Raw genomic sequence first — 16,318 nt, 5'->3', positions numbered from 1 at the left:
AGTTTGTTTACGCTCGGACGCTGGCTGCCGGTGCGGTGAAACAGGTGATAACGTCGAAGATGTTTCCGTGGGAGCAGAAGGGACCGTGAAAGAGGCCGGTCAGCATATATTGAAAATCTAGAAGGCCGAGCGCCTTAGCAACCGCGGTTGAACGCGAGTGACTGAAAGGGCGCCGGTGAGGCTTGACGCCCATCAACTGCTATTAGAATACGCCGCGCCCGTAACGCGTTTTACACTAAGCTAACTTAACGTTAACCTACTCTGACGAGGCCGAGACACAAAGACAATAATGCTCACGACGCAACCGTTGTGAGAATACGCCGCGCCACCCTAACGGCTTTTACGTTAACCTAGCCTAACCTAACGTTAACATAACCTAACCCAACCTAAGCTAACGTTAACCTAACCTAATCTAACTTAACGTGGCCTAGACGCAAAGACAATAATCCGCACGGCGTAACCGCTGTGAGAATACGCCACGCCACCCTAAGGCCCTTTACGCTAACTTAACGTAACCTAAGCTAACCTAACCTAACGTGGACGAGACGCAAAGCCAATAATCTTCACGGCGGAACATCAGACAATCGCGTTCAACCGCGGTTGTTAAGGCGCTGTGCGTTTATTTCACTCAAAGGGGACCACTCAAAAATACTCCTGAAAAGTCCAGGAGAGCAGGCCCGGCCTCTACTATGGCCCCTATTGCTCCCCCGGGAAAATCAGCGTTTCGTTTTTTTTAAGGTAGAGTGCCGTAAGGCGCGACAAAGTTATAATCCGGCATGACTGACTCAGCACCAGCGCCGCACGCGCGAGAGTCTGTCCGACGTACGTTTAGACACAGCGATCACCAAATGGGGCGTCAGTGCGCGCTGGTTCACCTGTTTCACCGCGCTAGCAGCCAGCGTCCAAGCGTAAACAAACTCGACTGCACTGCGCAATGCCGGCACGCTAGAGACAAACGCATCCAACACGCGCAAAGAAACTTCTCCACCGTAGTACCTAGGCAGAGTCAGATATTCTAGGAGCAAAGGCCCCCAGATATTCTCTCACACCCGCTCATACTCGCGCCTGCGCAGAAACGTCGAGCGCTTCGAGAAACGCCACGCCCCGCTGTACTTACTAGCAATTGTAAAAATGCCACCGGGCCGCTCTCAGGCGGACCAGCACATGGCAGTTTCGGGCTCGCGAACCGTGCTTGGGCCGGGCCTGTACCAGAAAAAAAAAAACGATCCATGCACCGATCTAGGCCCGTGTATATTGATACACTTTGTTAGAAAATGCCCGCAAATTCAACGCGTGAAATTTGTACGATATTTTGCTTGAAATGGGAAGATCCCCTTTGTAACTTTTTTAGTTACGGCAGACACTACATTTTATACGGAACAGCAACCTTGCTATTTGTTGTGGACATCGTAAACGCGTGTATAAGACGGATGTTCGCTGCCAAGCTTCCATCGAGTTACCATTGCTCTGGTGAGTTATTGTAGTCGAATGTAAGGACTATAATAACGCGTAAAAGAAAGCAATTTTTGTTAATCAATTTGCTACTATATTCTACTACTGTCTCCGTTCTTCGCAGCAGCCGCTCAGGGAAGGTGTTGTTCAGTGCTCATAGTGCGGCTGCGTGTCATATATTTCACGAGTACCTGAACAACAATCATCCCAAAGAAACGTTTTGTGACTAAGAATGAGCGCCAAGCCATTAAAAGTGGTGGGTTGTTCCATATCCTGCAGCAGCCTCCATTCGACGATACGGCACAGCTCTCTCGCAATGGCACCAACGGGTCTTCGTTACTGTGAGACGCCTATTGCTTGAGAAACCCATCGGCTCATTGCAGCTTCGAATAGAAGCCATGAAGCAGCCCTTTAAGCGTCAAGTGTAGTGCATAGGTTATATACTAGGCAGCAGATCTGAGCGAAGAGGCAAACTAAAGTACCTTGTGCAGCATGATGTTTCGAACCTTCTTGGTTGAAGTACAAACAGAACTTTTCGCTTCGTCAGTCGACGGAGCACTGACGCATACAGGAGACATCACAAAGCTCCCATGAATGTGCTTGATTTTTACCACCTCAGTGAATTATACTTTCAGTGTGTCCCACACGACTAGTAATGCGTGGGCTTCTTGTTGGCTGCAAAAAATACGGTCTCAAAGGCATGTATAGCCTGGACCGGGCAGCTGTATCAGCTTAGAGAAACGTACGAACCTGTCATAACTGTTGCTGAAGCAATATAAGCTGTGAATCGCTGACCTGAGTTGAAAATGTATCATTAAAAGGGAATAACCAATGGTCACTGCCTTTCGGTATACTGGCAACTGACAGTCTCAACTCGTTTGACTTTAAGTTACTCCCTCTAATAAATCACACGCGTAATGCGAAGACGTGGGATCGTTCCCCACTTGCGGCAAGTTGTTTCTTCATCCACTTTCATTGCCATTAATTTATCATTTCTTTAATTCAATTCGTAAGTACAAGTAATTTCCCCCATGTTGTCCTTGGTGTCTTTGTTGGTTGGCTTCTCATGATATGATTAATAAAAATCGGGCCCCTCAGTTAACCCCCCTTTCTTCTCGTTCTTACATAACGAGGGTCTCGAATCCGGCAACATTGATGCCTTCAGGTAGCATGTGCGGGTTTATTGACCAGTTGCCTTCACCCAGAAAGGTCACGTACTCGTGACGCCTGTGGCAGAAAGGATGTTCCACATCCGCCGCCAAGGTTTGTGAGTGGTGGCGCTGGCTGACACTCCCAAGGTTAGCTCGTGTAGTAACACATAAATACCCAAGAAAGTGGACGGGTAAACGGCGACGCGGTGGCTCAGTTGGTTAGAGCATCGCACGCGTAATGCGAAGACGTGGGATCGTTCCCCACCTGCGGCAAGTTGTTTTTTTCATCTAATTTCATTGCCATTAATTTATAATTTATTTAATTCAATTAGTAAGTACAAATAATTTCCCCTATGTTTTCCTTGGTGTCCTTGTTTGTTGGCTTCTCATGACACGATCAATAAAAACCAGGCCCTTCGGTTAACCCCCTTTCTTCTCGTTCCCGAGCTCTTATAAACAAAGTTAAACAGTTTACTTATGGGAATCAGTTTATACGGAACAACCGACGCGTGCATAATCTCGATTTCAGTTTTAGTTCCGTCCTCGTTCGACTGCCGGGCGTTCCAGTAGACAAATGCAAAAATTTGGTGTTTAACCATGAACTACTAGTCGTGGCAAAGCAAGTTTTAGTGGGTTAAAACCAAAGCAAACGTTGTAGAAGTTATACATATAGCCAGCGTGTTTGTCGCGACATGCTAGTCGTGCCTCACAAAATATTCCTCTGTCTCTTAGTCAGACATCCTATTATATTTTTCGCAGTTATGCTTTGGTTATCCGCCTGAACTTCCGCTCCATGGGCTAGAACCTTGCATGAAAAATTTGCACAGCATGGGACCCAGTTCCATCGGCCAGCTAGCACTTCAAACGCTTCCTTTGAGGAATACATTGTTGTCTAGAATATAGCCGTTTTATTAATTGTTACAAACGCAAACAGCCGAAAAAGCTACTTGAAGTGACCGTCAGACGTGTGCACATATAGTATACAGAGAACTGTAGAGCGAACAAACGGAAACACAGCGTAGGAGGCGCGCGGACGCCGCCCGGACAGCAGACAGCAGACCCGATAAGAGCTGAAATTTGGGCGAGTGTGAGACTGCATACTTGACTTGAAGCGCCAAAAACACGGGGACAAAGGAAAGGAACACCAGAAAGGACGAGCGCTAACTTCAAGCTAAAGTTCACTCTCAGAAAGCCACCCGTTTTTATCTGTCGACACTGATCAAAAGCACATCATTGCGCAAGCGCGCTCCAATCCCCCCAAATCAATCGCAACATGACTATGGGCATTAAAACACACACACACACACACACAAACACACACACACACACACACACACACACACACACACACACACACACACACACACACACACACACACACACACACACACGCACACACGCACACACACGCACACACACACGCACGCACGCACGCACGCGAGAAAGCTCCGAGATCATAAGACGTGGAAGCAAGCGCTCAATCAGGCCCTTATCATGTGTGCACTGATAGGGTTGTGTTAGCAGCGTGTTTTTTGCGATTTAAGTGTCGTTTCAGTGTTCTCTTCCGCTGTCCCCGTTTTTATTTGCGATCAATATGATATGCAGTAAACACCAACTTGGCCAAACTGAAGTTATTCTCAAGCATGCAGACCCGAGTAGCGCGCCCTCGGACGTCAGGCGAGCGGTGCTCGCAGCGCTCCCATAGGTCGCACTCGCAGCTATAATAGCAGCTGTCTATAATTGTAAAATGGCACCTCCTTGCTTTCTCGTTTTACCCGGAAAGTCGGCGATGAACTCGACATCTGCCAGTGTTGAGGCAGCATGCACTCGGCCCCGGATTTTCTTGATGCTATGCCTCCATTCACTCAAGTTGGTGAGCACGGGCATCACCCATGGCACTTCAACGAACGGCGACCAGGGCTGCTCCAGAATGTTCACCGTTGGGTCGTACATCCTGCGTACAGGACCGAGAAGAAAGCCAAGGAAACATCGCCGCTTTCTTCGAATGCCGTGGAAGTGTGCAAAGGACCGCATTACAAGACGCGTCTCGAATTTTCCCTTAACTTAACTGAGAGCTCACCCTGGAGGTAGTGCGAAACAAATATTCAGGATGATGCGATAACTAGCCGCATCGGTGGTCGCTTCTTTCCAAGATATTTATTTTTAGAATTAGCACGATATTGGGTGCGAATTGCAGATTATTAGGAACAAACGGTCGAGCGAAGTCGACATTCTCCGGCAAAGAACAGTGCGAAATGTACCCACATCACTAAGGAAGCTCATTAGAAGTGTAGTTTAGTCTTTTTGAAAGGGAAACTCATTGCTGACACGCGTTCTCTACGCATTGCGATTTCTTTTCTCGCAAACAAAATGCGACGGCGTCTTCTATCATGCCAGAAAGGCTACCTTCGAATTTGTGATGTTCGTGACGCCTTGATTCTAGCGGATTATAATCCCCACAAGTGTGAATCACTCAATTAATGCCTTCAATAAATCGCGGCAGTATTCACGTCACGAGAATAACTAGAGAACCTGGTTCGCACAAGTTATACGTTACTGTCTCACTCACTTTTGCGCGCGCGCACGCCCACACAAAGATCGACTTACTTTGGCGTCCGAAGGCAGCACACGGGCTGTGAGGGACGCCGTAGTGAATGGCTCCGTATTAATTTCGACCACTTGGGGTTCTTTAACGTGCACACACACATACACAAACACGGACGCACCTCTGCGCGAATCTCCCGTTGAGCGACATCCAGACGTCGACGTATATTTCCACGTCCTTCATGCCATAGTCCTGCCGGAACCTGTCGCTTATGCAGTGGGCGAACTGGACGACCATGTCGGCCTGGTGGTGCCACCGCTTCGAAGTGGTGAACTTCTGCAGTCCGACAACACACATGATCACAGGCACCAATTCTGTTTATTGACTCCACCTTCTCCTACAGTGTTGATATAATTTACGTAACCACTCGCGGCACTTTGCAGCATTTGAGTTCATTTTAGCGGGAAACGTCTCGCTGCGCAAGCGTCAATAGAGATTTAGAATTGGGGGGCCCCCAAGCTGCGTTGAGTTGGTTGCTTTTGGGTTCGGAAGAGCATCCGAGTTTTAGAATTGGGACAAGAGCAGTGTTGGGTTGCGCGTTCGGGACGCCGCAGTGCTGAAAATAGAAGGCGCTTGAAAGCAAAAAAGCAAGAAGAGTCTTTTAGAGCGCAGTGCCCATTCCTGCGTTGAGCATCGGCGTCCCTCAGCGTAACCGAGCGAACGAGCACAGCTAAGGATGAAAGAGCGAACGCGGAACGCAGCAGGGGATGAAAAACGGCGATAGCGAAGATAACGCGAGGAGGAAAGCGGCGGAGAAGGGTATTGCGAAAGCGTGAGAAGAAAAGCGTAGTGCCACGCAAAGCCACTGTAGCGCAAGACGGGCTCTGCGGCGACGACCGCTACGAATTGGCGCCACAGTAGCGCGCCGTTGTCTGTTCCCCGATAAGGCATGCGGTAAGTGCGTCCACCGATACCATAATAGAAACAAGGCGCTGCATGAGCGGAGGTCTGTCTGCGGTGGCTGCTGTCAATGACGCCCTCGCGTCATTGGCTCTCGCGATCTCCCGATTAGCGAGGCAGTCGCGCCACACTTCGCTCCGTTTGCAATGTGCCGCACGAGATATATTGTCCGCGCCAGCCACGCTACTCACAGCTTTCTCTTCCTAATATAAACCGTACGTATATACAGTATATAGTATATAGTATATGTATATAGTATATACAGGGTGCTTCAGCTAACTTTCGCCAGAGTTTAAAAATATGCCGATGCACTCTAAGATGACGCGACCAAATGCATGTTGCTCACTTTTGTACGTAGAGTGTCACGATATATATATATATATATATATATATATATATATATATATATATATATATATATATTCTATTGAATATTGCTTAATTAGATAATTAGACAAGATTAATTAACCAACTTCTGAAGCAACGAAGTTAGGCAAAAATTCCAATTAGAAAGTTGTATAGCAGTTTGCAAAACGTCCGATTAAACAGTTTCTGTCTTTCTATCAAGTATTAGTGTTTTTCAGCTTATATATACTGCGGATGACCGCGAAATAAAAAAAAAAACACCACGTGACATGCCCGCTTGCGCGTCATGATTGCATTGCTCCCAAGCGTTCTGCGCACAAACTAATATAGCATTTTGCCAGGTGTGCTGCCGCTGCGTCTGCTGTGTTTAGAAAAAGTTTATTTGGACAAGAGACGATACGAACACTGAATCATAATCACGGCACAATTCTACCGGGACGATAACATGTAAGAAACGAAACACAGCACGTTTTCAACGTAAGTAATGTCCGAGTCCTCACGCACCAACATATAAACACATATACCCACGGAAAGGCAGAGTTACACATAAACTAAATGCACATGTACAAAATGATTTTCAATATATACAGTGTACACAATGGTTATGTACAATGATGATGTGATAGAACACTTTACACAATTTTGAAGTGATGTGCACGAGATGTGTATATACAAAAATGCTCATGTATACGAGAGGACACACACACAGAAATCACGGGCATCTGCATTCTATGTGCATTAAATGAATGCTTCTGATGGTCTGGCTACAAGAACCAGGCTGGACGAAAATTCAGCCATACGCGTCCATCAGCCACCGACAGGAAACGACATGACCACTGTCGAAGGAACTCTTCTTCTCCAAGGAAGAACAACTCCTCCGACAGAAACGACAGTAGCTCAGAGTAGAGCCTCCCCATAAGTGGAAACAGAGCGCGGTGACGACGTCCCGTGGCAACTGCCTCGAACCGGTTACGCCATAGACAGAAGGCCCCCGCAGCAATTAAAAGTCGCGCGAAGCGGCCACGTGAGCAGCGACCAGATGTAACAAAGCGGTTAACTCCAAGGCCACGAAAACCAGTATGCACGGCCCTCCAAAATATCCTGGCTACGACGCATTGCAGCAGTACATGTTTATTGGATTCTTGAAGGGGGCAATTGGGACACAGCGAAGGTGGGACAACGCCCCACCGCTCAAGCCTGTTCCGAGTTGGAAGCACTTGCCACCCTAGACGCCACATGGAGTCGCGTAGGTGGCCAGGCATAAATGACGCCGTTATCGCATCCCACGACACATTATTGGAACGTGCGAGGCGCGCTGGGGGAACTAGAGGAAGCAGTAAGGCTGACATAGTATCTACTATATATATGTATACACGGCTTTGGAGAACGTCTACATCAGGACATACCTGTTGTATGTGGCGATAAAATGTCACGGCCGTACAGTAAAATATAAGTGCGTTTAACACTTGTGGTCCGCGATTTAAGTGTACGCCCGGTAACATATAGCGAATTTTCGTGCCAAGGAAATAGCAAGCGAGTTCACGCGCTGGACACTGATCATGCTGTAACAGACGGAGCAGAAATCGCAGAGCAAGCAGCCGGCAGCGGACAGACACGGATGGGAAGGCGAACCCACCGCGAGAGCGTGGTTGCCCAAGCGCCGCGCGACAGACCAGTTCTGTACGGCCCGACCAGAAGAAGGCACCAAGAAGGGACTGCAAGGACCTAGTAACCCGCAATGGTGGCTGTACGACGTGACAAACATACCCCACTCGGCCGCAAAATACAGACTGCGCTAAGTACCTTCTTTCTTATAGGGGTAAATCATACCCTTGAACATCTTCAATATTTCGCCTTACAGCTTCAAGAATTGAGAGCCACACAGAGTCTGATGTGCCATTAGAGGTGTAGTAAAGGCCTAAAATGCGAAGAGAATTGCTCTTTTGAAGACGGAAAAGGGGACTTAGGCGTGTCTGTGGTGAACCAATGAACAAATAACGACATTTTGAAAAATTTAGCGCAGCACCTGGAATATTGGAAGTGCTCTTGGGGCCGCAGAACCGAATGCATTCGGCTGTCTAAAAAGCGAGTTTCTTGAAAAGCGCAGAACTTCGGGGTGTGCACACGGATTACGTCTGCATCGCCAAGCAGCAGCTGACAAAGACGCCGCCGCGATGAGGCGTTGGAAACGCCTCCGTAGCTCACGCTGCCATGACCGCATCGACGGAGTCAGTTGATTGACCCGAAGGGCGATGCGGAGCTTCGTGGCAGTATCCGCCAGTTCTTCTGACATACGTCGTCTGAGTGCACGTCCTTCAACTGAACAGTGCAGACGCCACTGCACCTTGAGCGCATCCCATGACTCTCGGTCAGATCTAGAAACAGAGGCGCCCAAGACTCTTGACAAACAAGAGCGCGAGCGCGCGTCATGTAAACGCGGATGTCTAGACGCCAAGGTTTTACTGATGAGGAAGCAGGGAAGCGTATTTCAAGTATAACTGGTTTGTGATCGGAAATATAAACAGGGGATGAAGGTAACGTTATCACATCAGACCGGGTGACATACTGAGCTAAACTGCTTTACACATAGGCACGGTCTAACCTGCTTGACGACGCACCGCGTCGCCAGGTCCAGGCAAATAAAGAACCATGAAAAAGTTTATATGTATCCAGCAACGAAAAATGCTGGACGAGGCGACGCAACTCCCGTGCGTTCCAATCAGGGCGACCCCAGCCCGGGCCTTGCACATCTGCTCGCGTGTCTAAGACGCAGTTAAAATCCCCAACAAGCACCACGTGACGACCGTCAAGGAAATACACGTCCAGGTCACGAAAAAAATCATTGGACTTATTGGCCTGCGCGGGTCCATATATGCACAAGATCCGTAACCTAAATGAAGATAGTACACAATCAAATGCCAATATTCCCCCAGTCCCATCATAAAAGACATGATGATCTCGCAAGAGAGCTCTGTTGAAAATAATAATACCGACTCCGCTAGGTCGTGATGTCGCGGAGAAGAAACAGTCTAGGTTAAAAGTGCGTTTGAAAGTAAGGACATGTCCAATGGTGAAAAAATTTGTTTCTTGTAAACACAGTATGTCACAATTTTTTGCGCGGGCCACGCTGATAATTTCGGCTTGTTTTACAGGACTTCGGAACCGTTGTGCATTTAATGAAATAATCTTCAGGGTGTCAGCCATATTTAATTAAATGTATCACCAAACTGACCTGGTCGTGGTGTTCAAGTCGGCGCCCCGGGAACAAGTCCAGGGGTTAAGCAGTGCACGCGTCACTTCTTCGACCCTCTCGAAGAAGGCCGAGGTTTTTTGGGCCACTGTAACTCGGCAAGGCGATCCGGGCCGCCGTCCGAGCCAGAGGCTGACGCATGAGCGCACTTTACGTCTCGTGGGGCCGCCATTTCTATGCCGAGTTCATCCAGGCTTGGCGAAAGTCCAACGCTGCTATCAACTCCGAGGCTGAAGCTGTTTTCTGATGAGGATGATGTCGGTAGCGGTAGGGCGGCGGGATTGATTTCATCGTCGTCGACAACTTCGGCAGCTGGGGGCTCATTCAGATGTAATGGTTGCGCCATTGTAGGAGATGCAATTGAGGCGGATGAAGCCACAGCAGATTTTGTGGGTATATCGACTGTAGTGATCGCAGGGTCAGGTGTTTTATCTGCGTTTAAAACTTTGCTGCAATCAGGAGGAGTGATGGTAGCAGCCGAAGTGGAGGCGCTTTCGGCCTCAGCATGCGTGTCCTTCGCTGCTTGGAAGGCCAGCGAACATGGCGTGTTGCGATCCGCCACGTCACGGTCTTCTTTTTCGGTAGAGGAGGCCGGCGAACATGGCGCGTTGTGACTTCCCGAGCTGCATGCCTCTTCTTTTTCATTTGTTGACGCTGGTTCATGCGGTGTCAGTGCAATTTCTTTGGTTACGGCGTCACGCGCAGTCGCAACCGCAGTTGACGCCGGCGGTAAGGGGGGAAAGGCTCCAGTGTAGCAGCGTCTGAGTGTGAACGCCGCACAGGGCACGCGACCGTAGGGTGACTATCCCCGCAACGCCGACAAGGACGGTCACATCCGTCGCTTTCGTGGCCATGAACACCACAACGGCCACAGAACGCTGCGGTGCACTGTGCACGGTAGTGGTCGCTGGAGCCGCACCGACGACACACGCGTTGCAAGCCGCGGTAGTCAAACGTCACACGATGACCAGAGACTCGTAGATAATTGGAGACCGGGGTTGTGGTACTCATGTCCATACGCACGAAGCGTGTGCCCGTGAGCACGCCACGTCGTCCGCTCATAAGACCAGCGTTGACAGACAGAACCCAGCCGTATGGTGATAGTGCCTGGACGAGGACTTCGTTCGGAACGAAGGACGGCAAAAAGAGGCAGGTTACGTTGGTTACCTGCGGGCCGACGGGAACGACAGGACAACGCTCGCCACCGATGACGAGGCAGCCAGCATCGACGATTAGAGTCATGGAAGCCATGCTCTTGACGGTGACTTGGAAGTTGAGGCCTCCCATGTGCTGAACGCAGTAGACCTAAGAGAGGCGAACTATTGAGGCCGTCGCGTCGACGACGGTGTCGGGACCATTCCCCGCAGGGACAACAACGTCGAAGACGTGGGCCTTCGAGGGAGTCCCTGACGCTGTAGGCGCCATGGAGTGAGAGGTGGACGTCCCCGACGTCTGCTTATCCCCCGCCTGCTTATCGCTATCATGAACCGCCGCGAGGGAAGCACATCGCTGGCGTAAACCGCACAGCCAACGCCTTCGTGACTGCCCTGTCGCCTTTTCAGCGGCAGCTCGCCCTGCTAGATGCTATGTTCGTTTGTACGCGGAACGCATGGGAGCAATGCAATCACGAAGCGCAAGCGGGCATGTCGAGGCATTTTTTGTTTGTTTCGCGGTCATCCGCAGTAAGCTGAAAAACACGAATACTTAACAGATAGAAAGACAGAAACTGTTTAAGCGGACGTTTTGCAAACCGCTATACTACTTTCTAATTGGAATTTTCGCCTAACTTCGTTTCTTCAGAAGTTGGTTAATTAATCTTCACAAAAAAAGACAAAAAAGTAAAAAAATAAAAAAAAATAGCGTGACACACTACATACAAAAATGAGCAGCATGCATTTGGTCGCGTCGTCTTAGAGTGCATCGGTATGTTTTTAAACTCTGGCTAAAATTAGCTGAAACGCCCTGTATAATGTCAAATATTGACACGGATACTTCCTTCACATAAAGCTGCGTTCAAATTTCGCATTAGTGAGTATTGTGATCGTCGATGAACATTTTACAAGTGAAATCTAAAGGAATGCATTTTTAAGAAAAAACAAAGGCTTGGAATAGTGTGTAATAAAAACAATGACTGTTATTATTTGTGCGACTTGTTTCTGCCCTTCTTAAGCCAAGAGTGGTCAAATAATGCCGACTCGAGCGCATGATCTCCCGCGTAACATCCAAGAACAGAGGCATGAAGGAAAGGGACACCCTCCGACTGGTCAGTAGCTTGGTGGTGAGCAGAATCACATACAGCCTGCCTTACTACCACCTCACACAGTCCTAGACAAAGCAGGCCGACACACTTTTGAGGATGGCTTTGAAGACGGCTCTCCGCCTGCCGATGAGTACATCGACTGAAAAATTATTGGCGCCAGGGTTGCACAACACCCTCAGCGAACTGACAGAAGCCCATTACGTCTCGCAACAACAGAGACTTGCGCGGACTCGCATGGGCCGGCAGGTCCTACAAACCTTGGGGTTTCCAGCAATAACAACACGAACCCAAGAAACCTGCTTGATACCTCGTCACGTCCAGGACAGGTTTCACGTTGCCCCGATACCACGCAACATGGACCCTAACCTACACTCCGACAGGAGGAGAGCAAGGGCCCAGTACATGGAGAAAGCGTTCAGGTTCAATACCACGGCCCGTTTTACGGACGCCGCCATGTATGGGACGAACAACAAGGGCGCAGTTGCAGTGGCATGCGACCACCGAGGCCACGTTACCTCCGCGGCATCGACCCGCCCCTGCACGATTACGGAAGCCGAAGAGCTGGCCATCGCGTTAGCCATCCGCGAGGGCCTACACGCAAACCAACCATTGACGATCCTCACGGATTCCCAGCAGGCCTGTCGCAACTTCCTACAGGGTAGAATTGGAAGACCTGCTGCACAAGTCCTAGCCGGAATACTCAAGGAGGACTCTGAGGACTTCACCACCCAAACCATCATCTGGATACCGGGCCACACTGGCATCACGGGCAACCTGCAAGCCGACAGAGCAGCTCGAGGATTCGTACATAACCGAGCACTCATCACGCCGGCTGCAGAAGACCTGGACCCTGTCGACCTCGAGTATTCAGTCATCGTGAACTACCACAGAGGGCGTCGCTTGCGATATCCACCACCCCATCGAAACCTAACGACAGAAGAAGCCGCTGCCTGGCGTAGGCTCCAGACAGGCACTTACACGAACCTACACATATTACATCGGATACACCCCACAGCCTACAGGGACGAATGCCCATGGTGTGGGGCCACACCAACCCTATACCACATCACGTGGGAGTGCACACTACACAACATAGAACACCCAGACACGAACATAACGAGGGAGCAATGGGAGGCATTGCTGTCCAGCTCGGCCCTCGATGACCAGCTCAAGCTGATTAAGAGAGCTGAGAAGATGGCAAGAGCCAGCGGAGCCCTGGACTAAGGGCCCCGACCATTAGCGGTTTTTCCGATTATTCTTTTAATAAAGTTTATCTATCTATCTATCTATCGAGCTCAGCTAGCGTCTTCTAGCGTTGTCCTGAGTCTCTTGCCTCTAAAAATGCCGAAAATCACCCGGAACATGGCAAGTTCGCTCTGCAACCAACTTAACTGAGCGATACGAGATTTGAATGGCTGCGGCTCGTATGTTTCTGTTGGCTATCTCGCGATTTCGCGTCGCCCGTGAGTGCGACCCAAGACGGCTGGGGGTCCCACGCTATAGCTCGATTTCTGGGTCTTGGGTCAAGGCGAACGCAAGGACCCAAGACTGGCTTGGGTTCTGCGCGTGCGCACTTGTGGTCCGCAGTATTCATTGGTCCCCACGCCGCTTGGTTCTCCAGTTCTAAAACTATCTTACGTAACACCGTTTAGGTACTGCCAAGACGGAACCCCCCCCATAGCAATAAATCCTTGTAATAAAATGTAAGCTAGCAAGCAGTCAGGGGAACCGATACGCAGGTATGCGCACGGCGCTCCCCATTCCCCCCCCCCCCCCCCCCCCCAAAAGAAAGCAAAGATTGAAGGACGAATGTCATTCCAGAGGGTATTTGCGTGCCGCGAATATCAATTTCACACGAAACGGAACCAACGAACGCCGCACGCGTACGTGACTCTATATGCCCGATGTAATCCGCGCGTTCCTCATGGTGTGCGAGTGCTATTTCTGTTTCTCTTTGTTTATGTTTTTTCTCCATCTCGGCATCCGTTTCGTTTACCTTTGGTATCGTATACTTCCAACGCGCACGTGTCAAATGTGCGCGAGTGAAAAACAAAGAAGTGTGCTCGAGGGAAAAAAAAAAATAGAGGCACGCTCACCGGCAAAATAAAGCGGAACTTTCTCTTCCTGTGCGCCTCCCATAGATGTATTGGAAAGAGACTACGGAATTGCTACGAAAAACGATACGCACATGTTGGGCGCGCTCTAAAAACAACTGAAACGTAGAAGCGTACATACTACATAGCGAAAATAATCTGCTTTCGACGTGCGGCAGGAAAGATTCCGTGACTGCGGGGCAATGTAGAAGTCATGATCGGAAGCGCATTCGGTAACGTGGATTCTTTAGATATTTCAGTGCTTACTTCACCTCTGGTTTTGCGGAGCGGGAAGGCAACTCCCAAGAAAAGCGCTCCGCAATGTTGACGTGTCACCCTCCGCTAGCGTTTTCGTCCGACGCAAACTTGTGTACTATATCGTTAGGGTTACAAACAGTAGGATTAACAATAGTATATGCAATGCATAGACTTTTATTTATGTCCGCGCTGTGAAGAACCAACGGCCCATTCAGTATATCTTAAGCTTTAAGGATCTGCCTGCTCAAAACGGTTTTCGATACACGAAGATATCAACAAAAAAAAAGTGTTCCTTTTTATTGGTACGTTTAGCGTGCAAACGAAAACATTTAGCGTGCAGCGCACTGAAAGGGACAATAAGAATTTGTGCGCGAAGTGAACGCTTTTTCTCGTGCTTGATGCGACTAGCTGAACCGCTTGTATGATAAAAAAAAATAAAACAAGTAAGAAAGGGAGGAGAAAGCTGAAACTTTACGCCTTAATTTGCGGCGCCGTGTCATAGTTGAGACATCGCTGTGTGTATTAACAACCTCGAGGTTTATCGCATATACCCGAGACCTAGGTTTGCAATAAGCACAACAGTTCCCAGTCGAATTGGCTATTTCTTTCCTTTCATTGTTTGTTTGCCTTTCATTTTCCTCGTTCCGAGGCTCTGTTCTGCAAGCCAGCTATCAGCACGCGCGATGCTCTGCCGTAATTCTTGCCTCGGGATCCAGGAAGTGGGTCTTGTGCGCGGCGTTGTCGTAGAGGACAAGCTTGATGTGCACGGGCCTCCAGTTGTGGACCATCATATCCCAGGAGTAGCCATAGCTTCCCTGTGTCCATGTGTTGTAGCCCTTGGTGAGGCCATGCGAGTACGGCAGGAAAAGCTGCAAGACCACGTGCAGGCACAGGAGGAACGCCGTCATCTTCCACCTGCACAGCCGACGTTCGGCCCTTGGACTGCCAATGCATTGGACGTTGCCCTGCATGTGTGCACATAAGGGAGCGGTAATACGGGCGTTTATTAAAAACAACGAGTAATGCGCCTCGCCACAGGCTCGAATAAGTTTCTGTACTACTATAGGGTAAGAGCGCGTTAAAACGAAGTTGAAGAGAGAGCCATCATTAATTCCATAGGCGCCAACTACGGGGGGCTCCGGGGCACGAGCTCACTCCGGAATTTTCCGGGGGGTCTTCTGCTGTGGCATGAAGTGGACCAGAGACGCACATGAAGACAGAAGCGGCGCGCCGCCGCGATCCAGCGCACTTCCTCCGCACAAAAGCGCATGTGTGCGCGCCGGCGTTCCCGTAGGCGCCGTCAAACGTGCGGTTGTTTCCCGCGCGCCCTGCTGCCACTGTGCCACTGCTGCCACGCACTGCTACCCCCCACCCCGGGCGACGCCGAAGCCTACCCCCCCGCCCCACCTAATGTGTCTATGATGCCTCTATGACTGCTGGTATCTCTGCTGAATCAAATACCTTTTCGTAATCTATGAAAGCCATATAGAGAGGCTGATTGTACTCTGCGGATTTCTCGATTACCTGATTGATGACATGGATGTGATCCATTGTAGAGTATCCCTTCCTGAAACCTGCCTTTCGTTGACTAAAGTCCAATGTTGCTCTTATTCTATTGGAGATTATCTTGATGTGTATTTTATATGATATTGGGAGTAAGCTAATGGGCCTATAACTTTTCAATTCTTTAACGTCGCCCTTTTTGTGGATTAGCATAATGTTTGCATTCTTCCAGTTCTCTGGGACCCTTGAAGTCGACAGACACTTCGTATAGAGCCGCCAGTTTTTCAAGCATTATGTCTCCTCCATCTTTGATCAAATCGACTGTTATTCCATCTTCTCATGCCGCCTTCCTCGTTTCATGTCTTGCAAGGCCCTTCTGACCTCATCGCTAGTTATAGGATGAGTTTCTGTATCCTGTTCATTACTGTTTCTAATGGAGGTATCCTGACTGCTCTGGGTACTGTACAGATCAGTATAGAA

The 16,318-nt window shown here is 49.4% G+C and overlaps 1 protein-coding gene and 1 non-coding gene across 2 annotated transcripts in view; one reads left to right on the top strand and one right to left on the bottom strand.

Moving 5' to 3' along the window:
- The window catches only part of GC (gamma-glutamyl carboxylase), a 108,574-nt gene that overhangs the window by 13,555 nt on the left and 78,701 nt on the right, over positions 1–16,318 (bottom strand). Inside the window, exons 8-10 of the mRNA XM_055063497.2 lie at positions 15,040–15,300; positions 5,330–5,484; positions 4,379–4,557 (exon numbers count right to left, since the gene is read on the bottom strand). Coding sequence (XP_054919472.2) covers positions 4,379–4,557; positions 5,330–5,484; positions 15,040–15,300 — 595 coding nt within the window. The remainder of the gene's footprint in view (positions 1–4,378; positions 4,558–5,329; positions 5,485–15,039; positions 15,301–16,318) is intronic.
- Positions 2,804–2,876, top strand: TRNAT-CGU (transfer RNA threonine (anticodon CGU)). Its single transcript has one exon. It is a non-coding gene; the product is annotated as a tRNA-Thr (tRNA).

This window comes from Dermacentor andersoni, chromosome 1 (assembly GCF_023375885.2).
Source record: "Dermacentor andersoni chromosome 1, qqDerAnde1_hic_scaffold, whole genome shotgun sequence".
In the NCBI taxonomy this organism is placed as follows: Eukaryota; Metazoa; Arthropoda; class Arachnida; order Ixodida; family Ixodidae; genus Dermacentor; species Dermacentor andersoni.
This window is presented reverse-complemented; position numbering and strand designations above follow the sequence as displayed.